Below are 12,205 nucleotides of genomic sequence, written 5' to 3' on the forward strand. Positions count from 1 at the left end.
TTTGAACAAGGCAGCCCAGGAGCTCCTCCTGTTCTCTGGTCCTGCTGCCATGTCATTTAGTCTAGAAACAGTTTGAACAAGGCAGCCCAGGAGCTCCTCCTGTTCTCTGGTCCTGCTGCCATCCGTTTCTATCATGTCATTAGACAGTCAGAAGAGATGAAACACAGCTTTCTTCTGTCCCACGGGAGATAACCATCTTGTGTTTCAGTCTCTAGAAAAACTCAAAGATTAAAATAGATTCCGCAGACAACTCAACAGTGTCTCTATAGGCTTCAAAAGAAGGTTCTGTTGAGTCTACACAGCCTATTGACCTACATTGACGTGCAGGATCACTAGGTCAGAGTGAGATACAGGGAGGTCAGGGGTCAGAGTGAGATACAGGGAGGCCAGAGTGTGAAACAGGGAGGCCAGAGTGAGACACAGGGAGGTCAGAGTGAGACACAGGGAGGCCAGAGTGAGACACAGGGAGGCCAGAGTGAGAAACAGGGAGGTCAGAGTGAGACACAGGGAGGTCAGAGTGAGACACAGGGAGGTCAGAGTGAGACACAGGGAGGCCAGAGTGAGACACAGGGAGGTCAGAGTGAGATACAGGGAGGCCAGAGTGAGAAACAGGGAGGTCAGAGTGAGAAACAGGGAGGTCAGAGTGAGACACAGGGAGGTCAGAGTAAGACACAGGGAGGCCAGAGTGAGACACAGGGAGGTCAGAGTGAGACACAGGGAGGTCAGAGTGAGACACAGGGAGGTCAGAGTGAGACACAGGGAGGTCAGAGGTCAGAGTGAGACACAGGGAGGTCAGGGGTCAGAGTGAGACACAGGGAGGTCAGAGTGAGACACAGGGAGGTCAGAGTGAGACACAGGGAGGTCAGAGTGAGACACAGGGAGGTCAGAGTGAGACACAGGGAGATCAGAGTGAGACACAGGGAGGCCAGGGGTCAGAGTGAGACACAGGGAGGTCAGGGGTCAGAGTGAGACACATGGAGGTCAGAGTGAGATACAGGGAGGTCAGGGGTCAGAGTGAGACACAGGGAGGTCAGAGTGAGACACAGGGAGGTCAGAGGTACCTTTCCGTTGTCTGCGTCCAGCCTGCCCCTGTCCCCTGTGTAGTGAGCAGCGGCCCCTAGGTCCACGGTCTTGGAGCGGATGCCGCCACGTTTGCGTGTGGTGGTGGTCTCCGTTGCATGGCTGATCTGGATGCTCGTGGTCGTAACAGTCTCCTCCTCGTCTCTGAACTCCGACAGCTTCCCTGACCCCGACACCGGCCGGCCGTTCTGCGATACCTTGTCCTCCTCGTTGTCACTGGGGGGAGAAAGAGAACAACAACACACACATGAAAGAAATGCTCTGTCATTAAATAGATGTATTGCCTTAAGCCAGCGTTTCCCAAACTCGGTCCCGGGGACCTCAGGGGGTCCACGTTTAGTTTTTTCGCACTACTCAGCTGATTCAGACAATCAAAGCCTGATGAGTTGATCATTTGAATCAGCTGTGTAGTTTTTGGGGCAAAAACCAAAATGTGCACCCCCTGGGGTCACCGGGACCGTGTTTGGGAAATGTCCATCTCCGTTTTTGGCCTTTTGCACTTCAACACACTCAGGAATACCTGATTCTGTCGGGCGAGTCATCCCTCTCATTCTTGCGGAACTTGTTGATAGTGTCGTCGATGGTGCTGCCGATCTTGTCGCTGATTTCTCCCAGCTTCTCACTGAAGGGGAAGGCTCCTTTGCTCTTGTCCCAGTCCTCATCCCACTTCCCCTTGGGCTCGGTGTCAAACATTTCCCCCGCTGAGGGGGAGGAGAGGGGCAGAGAGGGGGGAAACAGGGTTACAGGTTTATGCTGAAAAATCAAGTGTGGTTTGGTACCATTAACGTGTTTTGTAGCTATGCTGAGTGAGCCTCACTTCACTAACATAATGAGAGCCGTTGTGGGACTGCACTGCATCTATCTGGAATGCCAATTAAGATGTGCAACAGATAATTGGTTATTCTGCATTGAAAATGGATGGGCCCATTGACAACACAAGCACTGCACAGCTACAGTGTGTCTGCTGAAACAGAGCGAGCATCTCTATGTGAATGTCGCCATCGCAGTGTTATTTTGATCCTGTGCGACAAAAATAATTCCCCCCCCCTGCCACATCATTAACTGACAAAATGGGAACTCTGGTTTGACTAATGAAGTGGGAAATCACAGCAGCAAATCAAAGATATCAGGAATCAAAAGGGAGAAATTAATGGAGCATGAAAATAAAGCCTTTCAATCAGTTGTTTCTCCAACCGAATCCTAATGAAATGGCAAGGGACTCGCCCGACGATTAGATATCGGAAGAGCAGATCAGAAAGGAGCGAATCAAAAACAGATATGGGGAAGATATGTTCTGTTACATAGTGAGGGTGTTGAGGTTTTTCCTCGTACAAACATGATCAGAAATCTCACTGATGAAGATGTGAGAAGACATGATTTGCCCTGGATTGAAAATCGCTCTAATCAAAAGATCAGTGATGAGGAGGAAGAGGCCTGTGGGGAATAGAGGAAGGCATAGAGGAGCGATATTCTGGAAGCCTTCTGAGACTGCAGACAGAGACCTGCAACAAGACTCACAGAGACAGGGACTAGAGGTACATTACAGTGACAGTGACTAGAGTTACAGGGACTAGAGATGACAGGGTGTAAATGACAGGGACTAGATGACAGGGACTAGAGGTACATGACAGGGAAGTACATGACAGTAAGTGACAGGGTAGAGGACAGGGACTAGATAAATGACAGGACTAGAGGTAAATGACAGGGACAGTGACAGGGACTAGAGTAAATGACAGTGACTAGAGGTAAATGACAGTGACTAGAGTAAATGACAGGGACTAGAGGTAAATGACAGGGACTAGAGGTACATGACAGTGACTAGAGGTACATGACAGTGACTAGAGGTAAATGACAGGGACTAGAGGTACATGACAGGGACTAGAGGTAAATGACAGGGACTGACATGACAGGGACTAGAGGTAAATGACAGGGACTAGAGGTAAATGACAGGGACTAGAGGTAAATGACAGGGACTAGAGGTAAATGACAGGGACTAGAGGTAAATGACAGGACTAGAGGTAAATGACAGGGACTAGAGGTAAATGACAGGGACTAGAGGTAAATGACAGGGACTAGATGCACATGACAGGGACTAGAGGTAAATGACAGGGACTAGAGGTAAATGACAGGGACTAGAGGTAAATGACAGGGACTAGAGGTAAATGACAGGACTAGAGGTAAATGACAGGGACTAGAGGTAAATGACAGGGACTAGAGGTAAATGACAGTGACAGGGACTAGAGGTAAATGACAGGGACTAGAGGTAAAAATGACAGGGACTAGAATGTAAATGACAGGGACTAGAGGTAGAGGTACAGTGACAGGGAGGTAAATGACAGGGACTAGAGGTAAATGACATGACAGGGACTAGAGGTAAATGACAGGGACTAGAGGTAAATGACAGTGACAGGGACTAGAGGTAAATGACAGGGACTAGAGGTACATGACAGGGACTAGAGGTAAATGACAGGGACTAGAGGTAAATGACAGGGACTAGAGGTAAATGACATGACAGGGACTAGAGGTAAATGACAGGGACTAGAGGTAAATGACAGGGACTAGAGGTAAATGACAGGGACTAGAGGTACATGACAGGGACTAGAGGTAAATGACAGGGACTAGAGGTAAATGACAGGGACTAGAGGTAAATGACAGGGACTAGAGGTAAATGACAGGGACTAGAGGTAAATGACATGACTAGAGGACTGACAGGGACTAGAGGTAAACATGACAGGGACTAGAGGTAAATGACAGGGACTAGAGGTAAACATGACAGGGACTAGAGGTAAATGACAGGGACTAGAGGTAAAATGACAGGGACTAGAGGTAAATGACATGACTAGAGGTAAATGACAGGGACTAGAGGTAAATGACAGGGACTAGAGGTAAATGACAGGGACTAGAGGTAAATGAATGACAGGGACTAGAGGTAAATGACAGGGACTAGAGGTAAATGACAGGGACTAGAGGTAAAATGACAGGGACTAGAGGTAAATGACAGGGACTAGAGGTAAATGACAGGGACAGGTAAATGACAGGGACTAGAGGTAAATGACAGGGACTAGAGGTAAATGAGGGACAGTAAATGACAGGGACTAGAGGTAAATGACAGGGACTAGAGGTAAATGACAGGGACTAGAGGTAAATGACAGGGACTAGAGGTAAATGACAGGGACTAGAGGTAAATGACAGGGACTAGAGGTAAATGACAGGGACAGGGACTAGAGGTAAAAATGACAGGGACTAGAGGTAAATGACAGGGACTAGAGGTAAATGACAGGGACTAGAGGTACATGACAGGGACTAGAGGTAAATGACAGGGACTAGAGGTAAATGGGACTAGAGGTAAATGACAGGGACTAGAGGTAAATGAAGGTAAATGACAGGGACTAGAGGTAAATGACAGGGACTAGAGGTAAAATGACAGAGGACTAGAGGGACTAGAAAATGACAGGGACTAGAGGTAAATGACAGGGACTAGAGGTAAATGACAGGGACTAGAGGTAAATGACAGGGACTAGAGGTACATGACAGGGACTAGAGGTAAATGACAGGGACTAGAGGTAAATGACAGGGACTAGAGGTAAATGACAGGGACTAGAGGTAAATGACAGGACTAGAGGTAAATGACAGGGACTAGAGGTAAATGACATGACTAGAGGTAAATGACAGGGACTAGAGGGACTAGAGGTAAATGACAGGGACTAGAGGTAAATGACAGGGACTAGAGGTAAATGACAGGGACTAGAATGACAGGGACTAGAGGTAAAGGGACTAGAGGTAAATGACAGGGACTAGAGGTAAATGACAGGGACTAGAGGTAAATGACAGGGACTAGAGGTAAATGACAGGGACTAGAGGTAAATGACAGGGACTAGAGGTAAATGACTAGAGTAAATGACAGGGACTAGAGGTAAATGACAGGGACTAGAGGTAAATGACAGGGACTAGAGGTAAATGACAGGGACTAGAGGTACATGACAGGGACTAGAGGTACATGACAGGGACTAGAGGTACATGACAGGGACTAGAGGTAGAAATGACAGGGACTAGAGGTAAATGACAGGGACTAGAGGTAAAAATGACAGGGACAGGGACTAGAGGTAAATGACAGGGACTAGAGGTAAATGACAGGGACTAGAGGTAAATGACAGGGACTAGAGGTAAATGACAAAGGGACTAGAGGTAAATGACAGGGACTAGAGGTAAATGACAGGGACTAGAGGTAAATGACTAGAGGTAAATGACAGGGACTAGAGGTACATGACAGGGACTAGAGGTAAATGACAGGGACTAGAGGTAAATGACAGGGACTAGAGGTAAATGACAGGGACTAGGGTAAATAGGGACTAGAGGTAAATGACAGGGACTAGAGGTAAAATGACAGGGACTAGAGGTAAATGACAGGGACTAGAGGTAAATGACAGGGACTAGAGGTAAATGACAGGGACTAGAGGTAAAATGACAGGGACTAGAGGTAAATGACAGGGACTAGAGGGTAAATGACAGGGACTAGAGGTAAATGACAGGGACTAGAGGTAAATGAGAGGACTAAATGACAGGGACTAGAGGTAAATGACAGGGACTAGAGGTAAATGACAGGGACTAGAGGTAAATGACAGACTAGAGGTAAATGACAGGGACTAGAGGTAAATGACAGGGACTAGAGGAAAATGACAGGACTAGAGGAAATGACAGGGAGGTAAATGACAGGGACTAGAGGTAAATGACAGGGACTAGAGGTAAATGGGACTAGAGGTAAATGACAGGGACTAGAGGTAAATGACAGGGACTAGAGGTAAATGACAGGGACTAGAGGTAAATGACAGGGACTAGAGGTAAATGACAGTGACTAGAGGTAAATGACAGGGACTAGAGGTAAATGACAGGGACTAGAGGTAAAAATGACAGGGACTAGAGGTAAATGACAGGGACTAGATGTAAATGACAGTGATGACAGGGACTAGAGGTAAATGACAGGGACTAGAGGTAAATGACAGGGACTAGAGGTAAATGACAGGGACTAGAGGTAAATGACAGGGACTAGAGGTAAATGACAGACTGAAAGGGACTAGAGGTAAATGACAGTGACTAGAGGTAAATGACAGTGACTAGAGTAAAATGACAGTGACAGGGACTAGGGACTAGAGGTAAATGACAGGGACTAGAGGTAAATGACAGGGACTAGAGGTAAATGACAGTGACAGGGACTAGATGTAAATGACAGGGACTAGAGGTAAATGACAGTGACTAGAGGTAAATGACAGTGACTAGAGGTAAATGACAGGGACTAGAGGTAAATGACAGGGACTAGAGGTAAATGACAGTGACTAGAGGTACATGACAGGGACTAGAGGTAAATGACAGGGACTAGAGGAAAATGACAGTGACAGGGACTAGAGGTAAATGACAGGGACTAGAGGTAAATGACAGTGACAGGGACTAGAGGTACATGACAGGGACTAGAGGTAAATGACAGGGACTAGAGGTAAATGACAGGGACTAGAGGTAAATGACAGGGACTAGAGGTAAATGACAGGGACTAGAGGTAAATGACAGGGACTAGAGGTAAATGACAGGGACTAGAGGTAAATGACAGTGACTAGAGGTAAATGACAGTGACTAGAGGTACATGACAGGGACTAGAGGTACATGACAGGGACTAGAGGTACATGACAGGGACTAGAGGTAAATGACAGGGACTAGAGGTAAATGACAGGGACTAGAGGTACATGACAGGCACTAGAGGTAAATGACAGTGACAGGGACTAGAGATACAGTGACTAGATGTAAATTACAGTGACAGGGACTAGAGATACAGTGACTAGATGTAAATTACAGTGACAGGGACTAGAGATACAGTGACTAGAGGTACATGACAGTGACTAGAGGTACATGACAGGGACTAGAGGTACATGACAGTGACTAGAGGTACATGACAGTGACTAGAGGTACATGACAGTGACTAGAGGTACATGACAGGGACTAGAGGTACATGACAGGGACTAGAGGTACATGACAGGGACTAGAGGTAAATGAGAGGGACTAGAGGTAAATGACAGGGACTAGAGGTAAATGACAGGGACTAGATGTAAATGACAGGGACTAGAGGTAAATGACAGGGACTAGATGTAAATGACAGGGACTAGAGGTAAATGACAGGGACTAGAGGTACATGACAGGGACTAGATGCACATGACAGGCACTAGAGGTAAATGACAGGGACTAGAGGTAAATGACAGGGACTAGAGGTAAATGACAGGGACTAGAGGTAAATGACAGGGACTAGAGGTAAATGACAGGGACTAGAGGTAAATGACAGGGACTAGAGGTAAATGACAGTGACAGGGACTAGAGGTAAATGACAGTGACTAGAGGTAAATGACAGTGACTAGAGGTACATGACAGGGACTAGAGGTAAATGACAGGGACTAGAGGTAAATGACAGGGACTAGAGGTAAATGACAGTGACAGGGACTAGATGTAAATGACAGGGACTAGAGGTAAATGACAGTGACAGAGGTAAATGACAGGGACTAGAGGTAAATGACAGGGACTAGAGGTAAATGACAGTGACAGGGACTAGAGGTAAATGACAGGGACTAGAGGTAAATGACAGTGACTAGAGGTACATGACAGGGACTAGAGGTAAATGACAGGGACTAGAGGTAAATGACAGTGACAGGGACTAGAGGTAAATGACAGGGACTAGAGGTAAATGACAGTGACAGGGACTAGAGGTAAATGACAGGGACTAGAGGTAAATGACAGTGACTAGAGGTAAATGACAGGGACTAGAGGTAAATGACAGGGACTAGAGGCAAATGACAGGGACTAGAGGTAAATTACAGGGACTAGAGGTACATGACAGGGACTAGAGGTACATGACAGGGACTAGATGTAAATGACAGGGACTAGAGGTACATCACAGTGACTAGAGGTAAATGACAGGGACTAGAGGTAAATGACAGGGACTAGAGGTAAATGACAGGGACTAGAGGTAAATGACAGTGACTAGAGGTAAATGACAGGGACTAGAGGTAAATGACAGTGACAGGGACTAGAGGTAAATGACAGTGACAGGGACTAGAGGTAAATGACAGTGACAGGGACTAGATGTAAATGACAGGGACTAGAGGTAAATGACAGGGACTAGAGGTAAATGACAGGGACTAGAGGTAAATGACAGGGACTAGAGGTAAATGACAGTGACAGGGACTAGATGTAAATGACAGGGACTAGAGGTAAATGACAGGGACTAGAGGTACATGACAGGGACTAGAGGTAAATGAAAGGGACTAGAGGTAAATGACAGGGACTAGAGGTAAATGACAGTGACTAGAGGTAAATGACAGGGACTAGAGGTAAATGACAGGGACTAGAGGTAAATGACAGGGACTAGAGATAAATGACAGTGACAGGGACTAGAGGTAAATGACAGGGACTAGAGGTAAATGACAGGGACTAGAGGTACATGACAGGGACTAGAGGTACATGACAGGGACTAGAGGCAAATGACAGGGACTAGAGGTAAATTACAGGGACTAGAGGTACATGACAGGGACTAGAGGTACATGACAGGGACTAGATGTAAATGACAGGGACTAGAGGTACATCACAGTGACTAGAGGTAAATGACAGGGACTAGAGGTAAATGACAGGGACTAGAGGTAAATGACAGGGACTAGAGGTAAATGACAGGGACTAGAGGTAAATGACAGTGACTAGAGGTAAATTACAGGGACTAGAGGTAAATGACAGTGACAGGGACTAGAGGTAAATGACAGTGACAGGGACTAGAGGTAAATGACAGGGACTAGAGGTAAATGACAGGGACTAGAGGTAAATGACAGGGACTAGAGGTAAATGACAGGGACTAGAGGTAAATGACAGGGACTAGAGGTAAATGACAGTGACAGGGACTAGATGTAAATGACAGGGACTAGAGGTAAATGACAGGGACTAGAGGTACATGACAGGGACTAGAGGTAAATGAAAGGGACTAGAGGTAAATGACAGGGACTAGAGGTAAATGACAGTGACTAGAGGTAAATGACAGGGACTAGAGGTAAATGACAGGGACTAGAGGTAAATGACAGGGACTAGAGATAAATGACAGTGACAGGCACTAGAGGTAAATGACAGGGACTAGAGGTAAATGACAGGGACTAGAGGTACATGACAGGGACTAGAGGTATATGACAGGGACTAGAGGTAAATGACAGGGACTAGAGGTACATGACAGGGACTAGAGGTAAATGACAGGGACTAGAGGTAAATGACAGGGACTAGAGGTACATGACAGGGACTAGAGGTACATGACAGGGACTAGAGGTACATGACAGGGACTAGAGGTACATGACAGGGACTAGAGGTACATGACAGGGACTAGAGGTAAATGACAGGGACTAGAGGTAAATGACAGGGACTAGAGGTACATGACAGGGACTAGAGGTACATGACAGGGACTAGAGGTACATGACAGGGACTAGAGGTACATGACAGGGACTAGAGGTACATGACAGGGACTAGAGGTAAATGACAGGGACTAGAGGTACATGACAGGGACAGGGACTAGATGTAAATGACAGGGACTAGAGGTAAATGACAGGGACTAGAGGTAAATGACAGGGACTAGAGGTACATGACAGGGACTAGAGGTACATGACAGGGACTAGAGGTAAATGACAGGGACTAGAGGTAAATGACAGGGACTAGAGGTAAATGACAGGGACTAGAGGTAAATGACAGGGACTAGAGGTAAATGACAGTGACTAGATGTAAATGACAGGGACTAGAGGTAAATGACAGGGACTAGAGGTACATGACAGGGACTAGAGGTACATGACAGGGACTAGAGGTAAATGACAGGGACTAGAGGTACATGACAGGGACTAGAGGTAAATGACAGGGACTAGAGGTAAATGACAGGGACTAGAGGTACATGACAGGGACTAGAGGTACATGACAGGGATTAGAGGTACATGACAGGGACTAGAGGTACATGAGAGGGACTAGAGGTAAATGACAGGGACTAGAGGTAAATGACAGGGACTAGATGTAAATGACAGGGACTAGAGGTAAATGACAGGGACTAGATGTAAATGACAGGGACTAGAGGTAAATGACAGGGACTAGAGGTACATGACAGGGACTAGATGCACATGACAGGGACTAGAGGTAAATGACAGGGACTAGAGGTAAATGACAGGGACTAGAGGTAAATGACAGGGACTAGAGGTAAATGACAGGGACTAGAGGTAAATGACAGTGACAGGGACTAGAGGTAAATGACAGTGACTAGAGGTAAATGACAGTGACTAGAGGTACATGACAGGGACTAGAGGTAAATGACAGGGACTAGAGGTAAATGACAGGGACTAGAGGTAAATGACAGTGACAGGGACTAGATGTAAATGACAGGGACTAGAGGTAAATGACAGTGACTAGAGGTAAATGACAGTGACTAGAGGTAAATGACAGGGACTAGAGGTAAATGACAGGGACTAGAGGTAAATGACAGTGACTAGAGGTAAATGACAGGGACTAGAGGTAAATGACAGTGACTAGAGGTACATGACAGGGACTAGAGGTAAATGACAGGGACTAGAGGAAAATGACAGTGACAGGGACTAGAGGTAAATGACAGGGACTAGAGGTAAATGACAGTGACAGGGACTAGAGGTACATGACAGGGACTAGAGGTACATGACAGGGACTAGAGGTAAATGACAGGGACTAGAGGTACATGACAGGGACTAGAGGTAAATGACAGGGACTAGAGGTAAATGACAGGGACTAGAGGTACATGACAGGGACTAGAGGTACATGACAGGGACTAGAGGTAAATGACAGGGACTAGAGGTACATGACAGGGACTAGAGGTAAATGACAGGGACTAGAGGTAAATGACAGGGACTAGAGGTAAATGACAGTGACAGGGACTAGATGTAAATGACAGGGACTAGAGGTAAATGACAGGGACTAGAGGTACATGACAGGGACTAGAGGTAAATGAAAGGGACTAGAGGTAAATGACAGGGACTAGAGGTAAATGACAGTGACTAGAGGTAAATGACAGGGACTAGAGGTAAATGACAGGGACTAGAGGTAAATGACAGGGACTAGAGATAAATGACAGTGACAGGCACTAGAGGTAAATGACAGGGACTAGAGGTAAATTACAGGGACTAGAGGTACATGACAGGGACTAGAGGTATATGACAGGGACTAGAGGTAAATGACAGGGACTAGAGGTACATGACAGGGACTAGAGGTAAATGACAGGGACTAGAGGTAAATGACAGGGACTAGAGGTACATGACAGGGACTAGAGGTACATGACAGGGACTAGAGGTACATGACAGGGACTAGAGGTACATGACAGGGACTAGAGGTACATGACAGGGACTAGAGGTAAATGACAGGGACTAGAGGTAAATGACAGGGACTAGAGGTACATGACAGGGACTAGAGGTACATGACAGGGACTAGAGGTACATGACAGGGACTAGAGGTACATGACAGGGACTAGAGGTAAATGACAGGGACTAGAGGTACATGACAGGGACAGGGACTAGATGTAAATGACAGGGACTAGAGGTAAATGACAGGGACTAGAGGTAAATGACAGGGACTAGAGGTACATGACAGGGACTAGAGGTACATGACAGGGACTAGAGGTACATGACAGGGACTAGAGGTAAATGACAGGGACTAGAGGTAAATGACAGGGACTAGAGGTAAATGACAGGGACTAGAGGTAAATGACAGGGACTAGAGGTAAATGACAGTGACTAGATGTAAATGACAGGGACTAGAGGTAAATGACAGGGACTAGAGGTACATGACAGGGACTAGAGGTACATGACAGGGACTAGAGGTAAATGACAGGGACTAGAGGTACATGACAGGGACTAGAGGTAAATGACAGGGACTAGAGGTAAATGACAGGGACTAGAGGTACATGACAGGGACTAGAGGTACATGACAGGGATTAGAGGTACATGACAGGGACTAGAGGTACATGAGAGGGACTAGAGGTAAATGACAGGGACTAGAGGTAAATGACAGGGACTAGATGTAAATGACAGGGACTAGAGGTAAATGACAGGGACTAGATGTA

The 12,205-nt window shown here is 46.4% G+C and overlaps 1 protein-coding gene across 1 annotated transcript in view; it reads right to left on the reverse strand.

Annotated features, from left to right (window-relative positions):
• Positions 1-12,205, reverse strand: part of LOC115136298 (clathrin interactor 1-like) — a 90,451-nt gene that overhangs the window by 14,950 nt on the left and 63,296 nt on the right. The window contains exons 6-7 of the mRNA XM_065023913.1: positions 1,601-1,781; positions 1,062-1,296 (exon numbers count right to left, since the gene is read on the reverse strand). Coding sequence (XP_064879985.1) covers positions 1,062-1,296; positions 1,601-1,781 — 416 coding nt within the window. The remainder of the gene's footprint in view (positions 1-1,061; positions 1,297-1,600; positions 1,782-12,205) is intronic.

This window comes from Oncorhynchus nerka, linkage group LG10 (genome assembly GCF_034236695.1).
Source record: "Oncorhynchus nerka isolate Pitt River linkage group LG10, Oner_Uvic_2.0, whole genome shotgun sequence".
Classification (NCBI taxonomy): Eukaryota; Metazoa; Chordata; class Actinopteri; order Salmoniformes; family Salmonidae; genus Oncorhynchus; species Oncorhynchus nerka.